Consider the following 16,833-nt stretch of genomic DNA (forward strand, 5'->3'; position numbering starts at 1 on the left):
GGCAACCTGTTCCAGTGTTCCAGCAGCCTCATGGTGCAGAACTTGTTGCTAACATCCACTCTAAAACTGTTCTGCTCTAGTTTGAAGCCATTGCCTCTCGTCCTATCACTGCAGGCCTTTGTAAACAGCTTTACAGTGTTCCAGCCAGCACAGCTGTCTGCATTTCCTTGACACCCACATGGGTGATTTCATCCTAGCTAAAGTGAAATATATATATTTATGTGGTTTTTTTCAATTTCATACTCCCCCTGCTGACAAAACTTCACTCCACAGTGGCAGCAGAAGCAGCTGGCTGTCTTCTGTGGCCAGATTATTTTCTCTCTCATTGCTTCATGGTAAAAAGAGAATGTTTTGCTTAATTTAGCACAAATGAAAACTACAGATTTCAAAACTCAGCCAACTGGTGTCAGCTACTTGCCCAGGGAGGTGATGGGCAACCTGAGCTGGTTGAGGATGTCCCTGCTTACTGCAGAGGGGGTTGAACTAGGTGACCTTCGGAGGTCTCTTCCAACCCAGACCATTCTGATTTTATGAAGTCACTGTCCCTGGAGGTGCTCAGGAAACCTGTGACCATGGCACTTTGGGACATGGTTTAATGGCCATGGTGCTGTTGGGTGGATGGTTGGACTTGATGATCTTAGAGGGCTTCTCCAACCCAAACAATTCTCTGATTGTATGATTTTACTTGCCCACAGAGAAAACACAGCTTAGGAGGTGCTTGTTAAATGATTACCTTTGTTGCCATTTATTAAGATAGAATTCCAGACTGGTTTGGACTGTAGGAGACCTTTAAAGGTCATCTAGTCCAACCCTGGTGTTGCAACTGCAGCAGGTTGCTCAGAGCCCCAGACAACCTGACTTGGAATGGTTCCAGGAATGAGGCATCTGCAACTGTAGCAGGTTGCTCAGAGCCCCAGAAAACCTGACTTGGAACGGTTCCAGGAATGGAGCATCTACCACCTCTCTGGGCAACCTGGAGCAGGCTCTCACCACCCTCAGTTCCAAATGTTGGGATTTTTTGTTTGGTTTTTTTTTTTTCCTCTCCAGTCTGAATCTTTCTCTTTCAGTTCAAACCATCACCCCTTGACCTGTCAAAATAGGCCCTGCTTAAATGTCTGTCCCCAGCTTTCTTATCACCCCCTTGAAGGCCACCAGAAGGTCCTCCCTGAAGCCATCTCTTCTGGGGGGCTGAACAACCCCACACCTCTCCCAGCCTGGCCCCACAGATCATAATAATCGCTTAAAGTGACCACACTAACAACCTCAAAGCAACAACAATAATCTCTTCAAGCTGTTTTGAGAGATCTTCGAGAAACTCACGACAGAACTCGGGGGTCCTCCAGTCGATGCAGATGCCCTTGTCCAGGCAGGCCGCGGCATACACTGAGATGGCATCACACATGCACTCACAGTCCCCTCCGATGTCACAGCCGCAGGAGTCCCGAACGCAGGCCTCGTAGTAGGGCATGCGATTGACCTGCGTCGGAAAGCCAAGGAAGAGGTTCTCCAGGGTCCTTCTGTGCCTCTCTGAGAGGGTGTTACACCCTGGGCTACACAACACTGTGCTCTGCCAAGTGAGAGCAGCTCTTCTTTCCTCCAGACATTTGTCAGAGCAGTTACAGTCTGACCTTGTGGCAAAGGTTTTAGCAGGAATGGAGGTTTGAGTGCCCAGAGGATGGAGCCAGGCTCTGGTGGGTGATGCCCAATGACAGCACAAGGGGCACTGGGTGGAAGCTGAGGCATAGGAAGTTCCAAGGAAATATGAGGAAAAAGTTTTTCCGTGTGAGGGTGACAGGACACTGGAACAGGCTTCCCAGGGGGGTTGTGGAGTATCCCTCTCTGGAGATATTCAAAACCCATCTGCATGTACTCCTGTGTGACCTGCCCTGGGTGACCCTGCTCTGGCAGGGGGGTTGGACTGGATGGTCTCTTGAGGTCCCTTCCAGCCCCTCACATTCTGTAGGTTTCTCAGTAACAACAATAGGGATTGATGGTGTTTTGACAGATCTGTACATCTACATCCACACTGGTGTGGTAGGTAGAGGAAAATCAGGAGTTAATTGGTAAACCACAAAGAAAAGTCCTCCAAAGGCTAGAGAGAGTCCTGGGGGCACAGGCGGTTCATCCCAGGATGCTGCCACATTCAGCTTTTGTGCTTACAGAAGGGCTGGTGCAAATAAGAAAAGACGAGCATAAATGAGAGCCAGCAAGCATTTTTTAGATATATTTTAGTAAACCATTTGGGGGAGGAGAAAATCAAGTGTTGGAGTGTGAGCATTTTGGAAGGACACAGATGATGCCTATAAACCACAGGAAGGCCAAGCCAATTCTTACCTTATTGTGACAGGCGGAAAAGACCTGGCTGTTGATGATGGAACATGTCTTTTCTGCCCATGCTCTCCTGTAAGGGTTCTTGCTGCAGGGGTCCACTACAAAGTAGACATCCCCACAGAGAGGATTCTCCTTCCAAGAATTGACAAACTCCAGTTCATTGGATGCCACGTACTTGCTTCGAGTTTGAAAATCATCTTTCATGTTGCCATTGTAGTTGCCACACAAACCACATATTGTTTCCTGGGGGAATCAGAGCAGCAATGTCAGTGCAGCAAGTTGCAGCCACTCGTCTTCCCTTCCAGTGACTGACACTTCCCTGTGCTTCAGTACTGAACATGAGCTACAAACAGTCTCTCATACATTGTTAGTGTCTTCTGCATGAGGTTCTTCTCTTCATGGGGGTTGGAGCACCTCTGCTATGAGGACAGGCTGGGGGAGCTCGGGTTGTTCAGCCTGGAAAGAAAAGTCTTCCGGGAGACCTAATAGCAGCCTTACAGTACCTGAAGGGGGCTACAAGAAAGCTGCAGAGAGACTGTTTACAAAGGCCTAGAGTGACAGGACAAGGGGAAATGGTTTCAAACTAGAGCAGAGAGGATTTAGATTGGATGTTAGGAACAAGTTTTGCACTATAAGGGTAGTGGAACACTGGAACAGGTTGCCCAGGGAGGGGGTTGGGGCTCCATCCCTGGAGATATTCAAGGTAAGGATGGACAGGGCTCTGGGCAACCTGATCTGGTGGAGGATGTCCCTGCTGACTGCAGAGGGAGTTGGACTGGGTGAGCTTTGGAGGTTCCTTCCAACCCAGAGCATTCTATGATTCTATACACTGATGAGACCACACCTTGAATACTGGGTTCAGTTTTGGGCCCCTCACTCTAAGAAGGACATTGAGGGGCTGGAGAGTGTCCAGAGAAAGGCAATGAAGCTGGGGAAGGTTCTGGAGAACAGGGCTGGGGAGGAGCAGCCGAGGGAACTGGGGCTGTTTAGTCTAGGGCAGAGGAGGCTGAGAGGAGACCTCATTGCTTTCTGCAACTCCCTGAAAGGAGGTTGGAGCAAGGTAGGGATCAGTCTCTTCTTCCAAGTATCAGTTGACAGGACAAGAGGAAATAGCCTCAAGTTGTGCAAGAGGAGGCTTAGGTTGGACATGAGGAACACTTTCTTCCCTGAAAGGTTTGTCAAGTCCTGCAAGAGCCTGCCCAGGTCAGTGGTGGAGTCCCCATCCCTGAAAGAATTTAAAAGCTGTTTAGGTGTGGTGGTGAGGGACATGGTTTAGTGGTGACCTGGCAGTGTTGGACTTGCTGATCTTAAAGGTCTCTTGCAACCAAAATGACTCTGTGTTTATATGAATTGCCAGGAGCACCTCCAACAAGCCTTTGCCATCTCAGAGTCAATGGAATGTAGTCAAATGTGCAGTTCAGTGTGAACTGAAGGACAGTTCACCGAGGAATTTATTCTGCAGTACCTGTGTTTCTCTGGAGATCTTGATGAAGACATTCATGTGCTTATTCCAGATGATGGTCATGTTGTACTTCCCTGGGATAATGATATCAAACATCAGGTGGAGGACGTTCTCTTTCACTTTGTAATGTACTCCAGGGTTTTCTCCAGACACAGTGTAGGTTTCATCTCGCAGTATGAATGTCAAATTCTGGAAGAAATTTACCAGTTTACTGAAACTTGCCAAGTTTCAGCATTTTGCTTGCTCTGTGTCATGTTGCTGAAGGGTCAGCTGCTGTGCTACTACAGACTGACTTGTCATTCCTACTGATTTCTGAGAAGTGATGGCAGACAGGTGAGCCATTCCAATGTCTACATGACCAACACAAAGGGTCATCTGAAGCATGCATTTCTGAAACTGGGTCCTAAGAAAAAAAGCAGCAAACCAGCTTTTCCACCACAGCACTGACCAGCTGAAGCTGCCAGTACTTAGACAGTGGTATGGCAACTGTATGCTGTCTGTAGTGACTCTTCCTTGGGATAAAATCTCATTGTCTGTAATCTTTGTCAGATAATGAAGGATGATCTGATGCTACTGAGGGTTACTGTCCCATGGATCTGAGAACAGCAAAACTTGCCCCAGCTCTGGAAGCTGGCACAGAGGAGCTGCAATGAGGATAACTGCTCATTGCTATAATTTCATGCATATATCTCAGGTAAGATCTGGATATATTCTGAACTGCAGATATTACTTGGACTCAGAGAAATTTGGAGAGATTTTGTTCATCATCCATGATGAGAATATCTCAGTTTTATACTATTGTTTTCCAGAGTTTGGTGGGGTGTGAAATCAACATCTTTTGCTACTGATCAATGAATTTCTCAGTCAGTAAAGTTCAACATTTTCAAGCTTCTGTGTAGGCAAAAGGTTTGGGAACGTGAGAACTGAAAAACTGAAGAAAATCTGCCAGCAATTCCTGCTAAAATTGAAGCTCTAGATTTAGAACACAAATTGACTTACAAACCATCCCTTCAAAGACAGAACTAAAGCTTCCAAATGGGGAACAAATGTGGGTATAAAGCAGCTCTTCAGCTGGGTCACAGCAGAATGAAGCTCTTACCCCAAGGTAAACGCTGATGGATCTGGAGCATGTAACCCCTGATCTCCCACAGATGACATTCTCAGTAACAATTTTGAAAGAGGAAACAGGTCTGCTGACACTGCAGCCATCCTATAAAAAAAACACAACCAAAACAAACCATAAAAAGCACAAAACCACAACAGACTCTGTCTGGAGTCTTCCAACTTAAGCCATGAAAGCATTAAAAAGTAAAGAAATCTGAACCAAGTCATGACTCTGATTCTGCCTGCTTTGGGAGGTGATGACCTCTGATTTGGTAGTCAAACTGACATTGCTTCCCTAGAAGATGTAGCTGGCTGGCACAGAATACGTGCAGAGCAGTGACTATTTAAATATGCTATTAAATCTAAAAACTGGTTGTAATTGCATGGTAAAAAACCCTATGTTTTGGGAAGTCAAGTCATTTCATCTTAAGTATTGAAATAAGCAGAAAATAGAACCACACATGAAGGGATTAAAAAGACTTGAAGTGCTCTACTGGTTAGAAATGCACCCTAGGATGTTTGCATTTGCCATTTAAATCAAGATCTTTCCTGGTGCTAAGATACTGTCAAAATAAGCAGGAACTGGCACGTTACCATAGCTAGGATGTATTCACAGTTGCCATCAAACACAAAGCGCTGCCCATCAAAAGTGGTGATGTGACCTTCTCCATACAGGTTGCATGTTGAGGAGCACCGTGATTTCTGAACACATTTCCATTTGCCTTTCTTGCAAGTGCTGGGAAGTGAGAAGAGAAACCATAGATGTCAAAAGAAATGCCACCTGAACCAGCTTCTTTTTAAATACAGGCATTTTGCAGAGGAGATGTTCATTTATGTGCCTCGTGTACAACTGCAACTTAAAATTAATAGAAGTTACAAGTAATAGAAGTTACAATTCATGGAAGAACCAGAACTCAAAGTTATGGACTGCCTACAAAATTGATTTATGATAAAGAAAGAATCTTAAGCAGTTTTTTTTTTTTTTGTTGTTGTTTGTGGTTTTGGTTTGTGGGATTTTTTTCATAAAAGGAAGAACATAGAACTCGTTTATTCCTGCTCTTAATGAGCATCAGTGTCACTGTTCTGTGTAGTTTGGCTGGTGGCGGTGTTTAATAGAATCATAGAATGCTTTGGGTTGGAAGGGACCTCCAAAGGGTACCCAGTCCAACCCACCTGCAGTCAGCAGGGACATCCTCCACTACATCAGGTTGCTCAGAGCCTTGTCGAGCCTCACCTTGAATATCCACCTCCCTGGGCAAGTTGTTGCAGTGTTGCAGTACCCTCATGGTGAAGAACTTATTCCTAACATCCACTCTAAATCTGCTCTTCTCTAATTTCAAACCATTGCCCCTTGTCCTATCACTGCAGGCCTTTGTAAACAGTCTCTCTGCAGCCTTCTTGTAGCCCCCTTCAGGTACTGGAAGGCCACTATCAGAGCCTTCTCATCTCCAGGCTGAATAACCCCCACTGTCTAATCCTGTCCTCACAGGGGAGGTTCTCCAGCCTTCTGATCATCTTCATGGCCTCCTCTGGACACTCTCCATCAAATCCATGTCTTTCCTGACTTGAGGGCTCCAGGGCTGGACACAGTACTCCAGGTGATGTTTTACCAGATACCAGATTAGTAACTGGAAAGGGAATAGAGCACTTGGAAAATGCTGCTGACAAGATGGAGGGTTGGTCTTTTGGGAAGGGGTGCTTTTATCTGCAGAAAAGAAGGAAGACTGCCCTCATCTTTATTTAAGTGGAGCTGTTAATCCTTGCCCTCATGGAGTTTACAGTTCCAGGCCCTCCTGAAAAGATCCCTGACTTATCTATCTATCTATCTAGCTAGCTACCTAGCTACCTAGATACATAGCTATCTAAATATCTATCTATCTAGCTAGCTAGCTAGCTAAATAGCTATCTAAATAGCTATCTAAATAGCTATCTATCTAAATAGCTATCTATCTAAATAGCTGTCTATCTATCTATCTATCCAAATGTGATTTCTATACATATGTGTTGCCAAATATAAAGCTTCTCTTCATCTCCTCTGTGCTTTGTCACTGCATTCTTTCCACCCAGCTGTTGCTGTTTCCTACTCTCCTGCCAACTAAATGCTATTATGTAGCTGCACAGTTCAGAGAAACACAAGTTCCACCGTGGACAACTGTGGGATTCTTACCAGATCTCGCATTCGGTGTGGATCTGTTCCCCTTTTCCATAAGCAAGGCCCCCATATTCACAGGGACACTCCTCAGCTGGAACACACCTGCCGTCCAGGTTCTCGTAGAGCCCATTAGCACAGACACAGCCTGACTCGCACTTCGTGGGGATCTGGTAAAGAGCAGATTGCAGGCTGAGAAGTGAGATGTGGTTTATCTTGTCTGTGAAGGGTGAACCTCTGCCTGTGTCCCACTTTCGATTCCCTTTCAGTGCTGTGATTTTCCTCAGCTGAACTTGTTTCATTGTTCTAAGTGTAAGATATGGAGAGCATTTTATGAGGAGAGGCTGAGTGAGCTGGGGTTGGTTAGCCTGGAGAAGAGGAGGCTGAGAGGGGACATCATTGCTCTGTACAGCTACCTGAAAGGAGGTTGTAGTAAGGCTGGTGTTGGCCTCTTCTCCCAAGTAATTAATGACATGACAAGAGCCTCTTCTCCCAAGTATCTAATGACAGGACAAGAGCCTTTTCTACCAAGTAACTAATGACAGGACAAGAGGTAAATGCCTCAAACTGCTCCAGAGGAAGTTTAAGTTGGATATTAGGAAGAAATCTTTACTGAAAGAGTGGCCAGGCATTGGAATGTGCTGGTTAGGGAGGTCCTGGAGTCATCATCCTTGGACGTGTTAAAAAAAACCCAAAACAGTAGATGGGGCACTTTGGGACATGGTCTAGTGGTTATGGAGATGTTGGGTAGAAGGTTGGACTTGATGATCTTAGAGATCTTTTCCAACGTGAAGTACTCTGTGATTCTATGACATACTCGTGGTGTGAGATACTAAACATACTTGGAGAATCTGAGAAATTTATCTTTCATTGCTCCCAACCTTTCAGACAGGGCAACAGAAGTATCTTTACATCAAGTAAGCTTGTTGCAATTCTTCCAGTTGCTCTGTTTCCTTAGTATAAAGGCATAAGAGAATCCTATCAGGGGAGACCAGAAGCCCACCTAGCCTAGGCCACCTGTGTCCTGTGGCCATCAGCAGCAGGTAGTGTAATGAGTAGAACAGGAAGTATAAACCTCATGTTCCATCACTTTCCAGTGACATGCAGCCTATGGAGTACCTGAGGCAGAAGTGACAGCCATGAAGTTAAGAATTCTTGATGGATTTTTATTCTATTAATTTAAAAGAATTTAATTCATTAATTGATGCAGTTTGATTCGTTTAATTACTTTTTGAATATATTACATTTTTCATACCCACAGGGTGTGGAAAGAATCACAGAAACACTTGGGTTGGAAGGGACCTTGAAGGACATCTAGTTCCAGCGCCCTGCCATGGGCAGGGACACCTCCCACCAGCACAGCTTGCTCAAGGTCTCCTCCAGCCTGGCCTTGAACACCTCCAGGCAGGAGGCAGTCACAGCCTCCCTGGGCAACCTGTGCCAGTCTCTCCCCACCCTCACTCTCAAAAATTTCTTCCTCATCTCCACTCTCAATCTCCCCTTTTCCAGCTCCAAGCCATTGTCCCTCATCCTGGCACTCCCAGCCCTTGTCCAAAGTCCCTCCCCAGTTCCCCTGGAGCCCTCTTCAGGTATTGGAAGGCTGCTCTAAGGTCTCCCTGCAGCCTTTTATTCTCCAGGCTGAGCTGCCCCAACTCTCACAGCCTGTCTAATGTTTAGCTGTATCACATAAGAAGAAAAATCTCCTTTCACAGAATTGTAGAAGGCCTGAATTCAACTTCTAATGAACAACTAGAATATTCTTCCTCTCACAAGAGGTTGGATATCCCAGGGCTCTGAGACTCACACAGTCAATTCCAGTAGCCAGCATCTGACAGGTAGGGGCACAGGCAGCTCCATACTTGTTTTCCAAGCTCTCAGAACACGATATGTATTTCTTAGGAGCTTTGCAGCTTTCTAAGGAAAAAAAAGCCAACAAACCAAACAAAAAACAAACAAGGAAAATGAACACCAGAGATTGTGAAGTAGCAATTTTACAACATAAGGTGTTGCAGGATAAGGATTAACTGTACAACCATAGAGATTAAAAAGTCCTCCAGAGATCTAGAGAGCCCCAAGGTGGAGGCACAGGATACTGTGATCTGTTATTCTGTTCCCTTTTCCTGTATCTCCCCATATAAGGAGCAGACCTTCAGGTTCTATCTTTCTCACTCCTCTCTCATCCAGGCGTGTGCTGCTGCCATTGCTTTTCAGCTGTGTGGGAGTGAGGCCTGGCTGGTGGGAATCCATTTCTGCATAGCTGAGGCCTGCTCTGGAGCTGTCTTGCTGTGGGGAGGTGGGCAGTGAGGCCTAGTGTCAGGCAGGTTTGGATGCCTGGGGAGATATTTCTGGTGCATCATTGAGGCCTAACTGAGGCCTGGCAGAGGCTTAGCTGAGGTCTAATAGAGGCCTAGATTGGGGTTTAGCCGGGGGGAGGCTAAGCCAGGGCTGATTCTGACTATCTATACATATCCTTTGGCCTGGGTACCTTTTGTATTTTGTTGACTTGTTTAAACAGTATTTAAGTTGTAAACTCTTTGTAAATAGTATTTAAGTTGTAAATACTATTTAACCTCCAATTCTGTGTGAGTGTGCTTAGTTACTCCTCTGGGCTGAATTCATTCTGTGCTCTTTCAGCTTTCTGTGCTCTTTCATTCTTTGCAGCTTTCAGTTCAACCTAAGGCATAAGGGAAATGAATATTTCTAAGTAAACCCCTATTGGACTCATACCTGCAGGATCTTGAAGTTTGCCTGTGCAGCTGAGCCTCCCATTAACACAGTAGCTAAGGGAAAAAAAATAATAACAACAACAATAACAACAACAACAACTATAATAACAAAAGTAATAAACCCAACAAAAACAACCACCACCACCAATAATAATAATAATTACAATATTTTATATATATATTATATATAAAATAATATATATAATTATATATAATGAGAATAATAACACAAATAACAATAATAACAATAGTAAAAACACCAACAACAAACCCAACAAACCCAATAATAATAATAATAATAGTAATAATAATTTATCTATATTATGTATAACATATATGTTATATGTTATATATAAAATAATACAGAATAATCATTATTAAATTATATAATAATACATATTAATTATTTGACACATACTTATTAATAATTTATAATAATATTTTATCTATAATATTATAATAATATTATATAATATTACAAGATATTATATTATTATATAATATTATATTATAATACAATATTATTATATAATATTATAATATTATAATATAATAATAATTTGTCTATTGTTTTTATCTATTATTTATAATTATAATTTATTTATATTTATTTATTTATTAATATAGATTAATTTATATATATAATATGTATATTATATATCATATATATGTATATATATACATATATACGTGTGTGTATATATACATGTATATATATGTATATATATACACACAGATATATGTATATATATCATATATATTAGATGTTATATATAAAATAATATAGAATAATAATTATTAAATTATATAGTAATTATTTTACATTTACTTAATAATTTTTTTTCATATAAATGACCTCCTAAGAAAGAAAGATTTTTTTTTTTGTAAAATGTTTTCATGTTCCTCACTACTGAAAACATTTCCTTTATGTTAGTAGCTCCTCCCCATCCTTCAAAAAGGAACTTGAGTGAGATCATCTCTCTTTACCTTTTTTGTAGTATAGATTAGCATCAGTTTTGAAAGTGAGTAGCAGGCCTTTCACTGTCTTGATGACCTATCAAATCATTCCTGAGGTAAGTCTATCTGTCATAGAATGGCTTGAGCTGGAAGGGAGCTTAATGGTCATCTAATTCTAACACCTCTGCCATGGACAGGACACGTCCTACTAGACCGAGTTGCTCAAAGCCTTATCCAGCCTGATCTTAAACACTTCCAGGGATGAGGCATCTACCACTTGACTGAACAGCCTTTTCCAGTGTCTCACCACCCTCATAGTGCTGCTGACAAAACCTCCTACTAGGAATAATCAGATCTTATCTCCTATTTTTTTTTCCTTAACATTTGCAAGCTTAAGGTAACTCAAATTCTTTTTGTTCTTTTAAGAATCTTTGCGTTTTATGAAAGGGCAAAAAATGAAATAAATATTTGCTTATACTAGTTTGGGCTCGAATAGAGTTAATTTTCTTCCCAACAGCTTGATGGTGCTTTGTGACCAAGACGGTGTTGATGACACAATGTTGGTTTAGGTATTGCTGTCAAGACCTTCTCTGCTTCTTAAGCTTATCCACCAGTCTGGGAGCACACAAGAAGCTAGAAGGGGATACAGCCAGCACAGCTGACCCCAACTGACCAAAGGACTATTCCAAACTATACAGCATAGAATCACAGAGTGGTAATGGTTGGAAGGGACCTCCAAAGCTCATCTAGTCCAACCCCTCTGGGGACAGCAGGGACATCCTCAACTAGATCAGGTTGCCCAGAGCCCTGTTGAACCTCACCTTGAATATCTTCAGGGATGGGGCCTCAGGACCTCCCCGGGCAACCTGTTCCAGTGTTCCACTACCCTCGTGGTAGCATTACCCTCATGCTGAGCAAACAAAAGCTCAGGTAAAGAGGGAGGAAGGAAGGGTGTTTGGAGTTATGGTTGGTGCTTGTTTTCCAAGTAACCATTATGCATGTTGAATTCATGCTACCCTGGAAATGTCTAAACATCTGCCTACTGATGGGAAGCGATGAATTAATTCCTTAGTTAGCTTTGATTGCACATGCTGCTTTACTTATTAAATAAGCTTAATTTTGCTTATTAATAACACAGCACAGTTTAATAACTGTCCTTATCTGAACCTACAAATGTTCTTGCTGTTGTTGTGTGATTCCCTTCTGCACCCAGCTGGCGTGAGCAAGTGACTGTGTGGTGCTGGGCTGCTTACTGCTGTTGACCCTCCACAGAGACCCGTGAAGCCCCCTCGTGCCCATTTTCAGTTTGATAATCATGAAACTTGACACACTTACCAGGTAACTCCAGCAGTGACTGTTGACTGGTCAGGTAAGATGTACTTTCGCTCGTCTAGGTAGCAGGGACAATGAGATTTCCGCACGCACTCGTGCTTGTGGTTCAGGTAGGTTCCTTCAGGACAGTGGCAGCCCTCAATAGGGATGTCAGTTGGATGACATTCCAGGGCTCGGTTGGAGAGTGACAAGCATGTCCTGTCACATGCTTGAGTGTGGTAGCTGAATGTTTGATTGCCAGCACAAGTAACAGCTGTAAAAGGAGACAGGAGTGCGTGTTGAACGTCATTGATTTATCCTTTCCCATGGGAAAGGCAACTCTGATCATGATGTGCTGCATATATTATGGCAACAGCTTCAATGATGAGTATTTCCTACTGTTCTCTATGAAGCTCTAGCAAAGAATATAGCAGATTAGGGCTTAACACCAATTATGTAGCTGTTTGGGAGTTTTATGCAGGTAAAATATCTTATTGCTTCTTTGTGTATCTTGTTACAAGAAGTTTACAAAACACCAATGTATCTTGGAGTAACTGTGAAGCGTGTGCCTATGTCTGAGCTGCAAAATAGCAAAATCACATCTGCAAGCAGAGTTTTTCCCAGTTCTTTCTCATTCCCATCTTACAGGACAGCATAGCTTTATTTATTTGTCTATTCCACCACCTAGTTATCAAGCCCTGGAAGCATCCACATGCTCTCCTTAAAGCGTACAAGTAGTATTTTTCATGTGGTCTTCAAAAACCCAGCCCTTTTCTGAAAGAGACTAGAAGAGTGTTCAGAACTCTGATATCTGTTTACCTATCAAAGAATCACAGAATTATTGAGGCTGGAACAGACCTCTAAGATTGTCAAGTCCAGCCTATGACCTAACACCACCATATCGACCACACCATGTCACTAAGTGCCACATCCAATCTTTCCTTAAACACTTCTGGGGATGGCAACTCCACCACTGCCCTGGGCAGTGCATTCCAGTGTCTGATTCCCCTTTCCATCAGGAATTGCTTCCTAACATCCAACCTATATCTCCCCTGGTACAGCTTCAGGCCATGCCCTCTTGTCTTGTTGCAAGTTGCCTGGGAGCAGAGCCTGACCCCCACCTGACTACAACTTCTCTTCAGGTAGTTGTAGAGTGTGATAAGGTCCCCTCTGAGTCTCCTCCAGGCTAAACACCTCCAGCTCCCTCAGCCTCTCCTCATCAGACTTTCCCTCCAGCCTCCTCTCCAGTCTTGTTGCTCTCCTCTGGACCTGCTCCAGCACCTCAAGATCCTTCCTGAAGGGACCCAGAGCTGCACACAGAGCTTGAGGTGAGGCCTCCCCAGTGCTGAGCACAGGGCAGAATTCCATCCCTAACCCTGCTGGCCACACTGTTCTTGATACAGACCAAGATGCCATTGGCCTTCTGTGCCCCCAGGGCACACTGCTGGCTCCTGTCCAGCTGCTGTCACCCAGCACTGCCAGGTCCCTCTCTGCCAGGCTGCTCTCCAGACACTCATCCCCAATCTGTAGCACTGTATGAAGTTGTTGTGGCCAAAGTGTAGGAGCTTGCACTTGGCCTTGTTAAACCTCATCCCATTGGCCTCAGCACATCCACCCAGCCTGGCCAGGGCTCTCTGGAGGGTCTTCCTACCTTCCCTATATCTGTTTTCCTCTCTGTTTACTACTTTCCTCATCACTCTTAAGATGATTTGGACACTGGTTAGAATACTGCTTTATCATTTATCACTTTTGTGGTGTCATAGCCCATCTGTGAAGGCAGCAGCTCCTGGTAAGATGGCTTTTATACCTGCTGTTGGTCTGCTTGAGCAGTAAGTAGTCATATAGGTGAACCTGCTTTAGCAGGGGGGTTGGACTGGATGATCCTCAGAGGTCCCTTCCAACTCTCTCCATGATTTCTGTAGTTTTCTAATGACTGACAAGTAGTATTGAAATATGTTCTTGCTTTTATTTGGTCTTCTAATAGGTGAAGCAATCATGGGAACATTCTAAATGGCAGCAGACAGACCTGTGTGCATGCATTCATCTGGTGGCAGACTGGTAATGGTTGGTTCAGTTACTTACTGCAGTTGTCCAGGATGTTTCTCCAGTTCTCAAGGATTAAACCCATCGAACTGCATGTTCGTGCATATGATCCCAGAGCAGAACAGATGTAAGGAAAGGTCTCTTCATAATTACAGGCTTGGTAGACACATCTCTGAAACCCAATGCATGGAGAGTACTCTGTTATTGGGGAGCAGGCATTTGGAAATGTTAAACTCTAGAAGGATTCAAAAAGCCACGCAGAAGTGGTGCTGTGGGACATGACTTAGTGGTGACCTGGGAGTGCTGGCTTGGACTAGGTGATCTTAAAACCAGGCTGGATGGTGCCTTGAGCAACCTGCTCTAGTAGGAGGTGTTCCTGCCCATGGTAGAAGGTTGGAACTAGATGACCTTTAAGGTCCCTTCCAACCCATACCATTCTATGATCTCATAGGTCTTTTCTAGTCTAAATGACTCTAATTCTCTGATACCAGGCTGAACTACAGGGCTAAGTCATGCAAAGTAGATGTTACTGCATAACTAAAGCTGGTGAAAAAAGATGAAATTCATTGCTTGATTGACATGAAACAAGTATATTTAGTATCCAAAAAATGCCTTTTTTTATTCACTGCTTTTCATTTTTAAATTTCAAAATGCTTTGTAGAGGTTGTCAAATATAATGAGCTCAAATGTGCACATGGGAAAATCAATACTTGGCATGGTTAAGAGTTGCCATCCATGGAGAGCTGCAGCATGAGCAAAACCACCTTCTGATTCATAGGGGTGGGCCTGGTGCCTATGAACAAACAGACTTTTAGTGTGGTTGGAGACATACTTTTCACAACCACACTTGTTCCTTAGCTTCTATGTATTGCTGATCCAAAAGAGTGGGATACTGTGTATGAGAGAACATTCTGGCCCAGATGGACCAGATGGACTAGTCCATGTACAGATTGACTCCATCTGTGTGCAATGTCTATCATAACTTCCTACCTTGTAGAAAGGAAGAGGGTTCACCACAGCATGGCATTTCTCAAACACTGTACCCTTCTTGATGAGAACGGAGCAGTGAGTCTCAGCAGATATTTCTAAGGGAAGTAAATCGTGGACATTAAACAGAGAAAGTTAGGAAAAAGAAATGAAAAAAAAAAACAATAAATGTAAAAACCCTGCGTGCACTACTCTGCTGAGCTTTTGGCAGTGATGGATTGAACAAAAAGACAACTTCTTAGCTTGTTAGCTTGCAGACTGCTTTTGTTCAAACAGCTCAGTAGGGATTTTCTTTTTAAGCCTGATAGAAAAAAAGACTTGAGAAGGCAAAGTCTTGAAGTTCAGTCACAGCACTGCTGAGCAAGTCTAAGACATCCATGGATGTTGCAGTTTCACTGGAAATCATCAAAACTCTTTCATTCATCCTCTCAATCCCATATCTCCAGAGCAGGATCTGATGAGCTTTCAGTAGATATGTATTCTAGAAATCAGATATGTCTTGGTGACAGAACTTGTGATGTTCAGTTGTTTCAGTCTCTGCTTCTCTCATTCTCTCTCATTCTCCTGTTAGGGGCCTGTGGAAGTGTCAGCCAAAGCTAGCTGGAGAGATCAGTTGCAACAAGATCATCTACTTACTGTTCAGCTGACTCAAAGCACAAGGGTCGGTCTCTCTCTCTAAAGCAGGATGGCAATTCCCTGCCCTCCAGGAATCAACAAAGAGGGAGGCTGTCCCTTCAGTGATGTCCATGCTAGTCATGAAGTCATCTGTAGTATCTCCATTGTAATTGCCACACAAACCTAATAACATCAGAAAGGAATGAAAAAGGTGCAAATGAATCATAGAACCATAGAACGGTCTGAATTGGAAGGGACCTCCAAAGGTCATCCAGTCCAACCACATTTGCAGTCAACAAGGACATCCCCAACTAGATCAGGTTGCCCAGAGCCCTGTCCAGCCTCACCTTGAATATCTCCAGGAATGGGGCCTCAACCACCTTCCTGGGTAGCTTGTTCCAGTGTTCCACCACCCTCCTGGTGCAGAACTTGTTCTTAACATCCAATCCAAATCTACTCTAGTTTGATGCCACTGTTCCTCATCTTATCACTACAGGCCTTTGTAAACAGTCTGTCTCCATCCTTCTGGTAGGCTCCCCTTCAGATACTAGAAGGTCATTCTAAGGTCTCTTGGGAGCCTTCTCTCCTCCAGGCTGAACACCCCCAGCTCCCTCACAGCCTGTCTTTGTAGCAAGGGTGTTCCAAGCCCCTGATCATTTTCATGGCCCTCCAAGCCATATTCTTCTCTGTGCTTTGCCTGTGCTTATTAGTCACAAGTTCTCAATAAATTGTCTTTAAAGCCTTCCTGCTCACAGACTTTTCTGTTCCTGCTTCATTTCTCTCCCTCTCTCTCTCTCTTTTTTGGGATCCACTGAACACAAATGAGATAACGTGGTCTATGTTTCATCTTAACACAGTGAGAACATTGATGCAGATATTCTACAGGGAGTGTTGATGAGTGCTGTAGGTCAAGTAGCTAGAGAATCCTGAGATATTCAGTCAGTGATCCTCTGAATTCTCCCATTAAAATTGTCCACTTCTGTTCAATGACAAATTCATATGGAAGCTTTTGCCTTGGTTTTATTAGAAAGGCCTCTTGGGTGGTTTTGAATCATGCAAAAGAGAAAGGCCATCAAACACTTTTATGGTTACATATGTTTTCTTGTGTGTATAAACTCTATACACATTTAGACTCAAAGCTAAAGCCT

At 43.5% G+C, this 16,833-nt stretch overlaps 1 protein-coding gene across 1 annotated transcript in view; it reads right to left on the reverse strand.

Moving 5' to 3' along the window:
* The window catches only part of MUC6 (mucin 6, oligomeric mucus/gel-forming), an 84,122-nt gene that overhangs the window by 36,949 nt on the left and 30,340 nt on the right, over positions 1–16,833 (reverse strand). Inside the window, 12 exon segments of the mRNA XM_054390732.1 lie at positions 1,321–1,477; positions 2,335–2,574; positions 3,797–3,982; positions 4,893–5,003; positions 5,492–5,633; positions 7,065–7,216; positions 8,851–8,960; positions 9,774–9,826; positions 12,065–12,314; positions 14,123–14,255; positions 15,074–15,168; positions 15,707–15,868. Coding sequence (XP_054246707.1) covers positions 1,321–1,477; positions 2,335–2,574; positions 3,797–3,982; positions 4,893–5,003; positions 5,492–5,633; positions 7,065–7,216; positions 8,851–8,960; positions 9,774–9,826; positions 12,065–12,314; positions 14,123–14,255; positions 15,074–15,168; positions 15,707–15,868 — 1,791 coding nt within the window.

The sequence above is a fragment of the Indicator indicator genome, chromosome 21, assembly GCF_027791375.1.
Source record: "Indicator indicator isolate 239-I01 chromosome 21, UM_Iind_1.1, whole genome shotgun sequence".
Classification (NCBI taxonomy): domain Eukaryota; kingdom Metazoa; phylum Chordata; class Aves; order Piciformes; family Indicatoridae; genus Indicator; species Indicator indicator.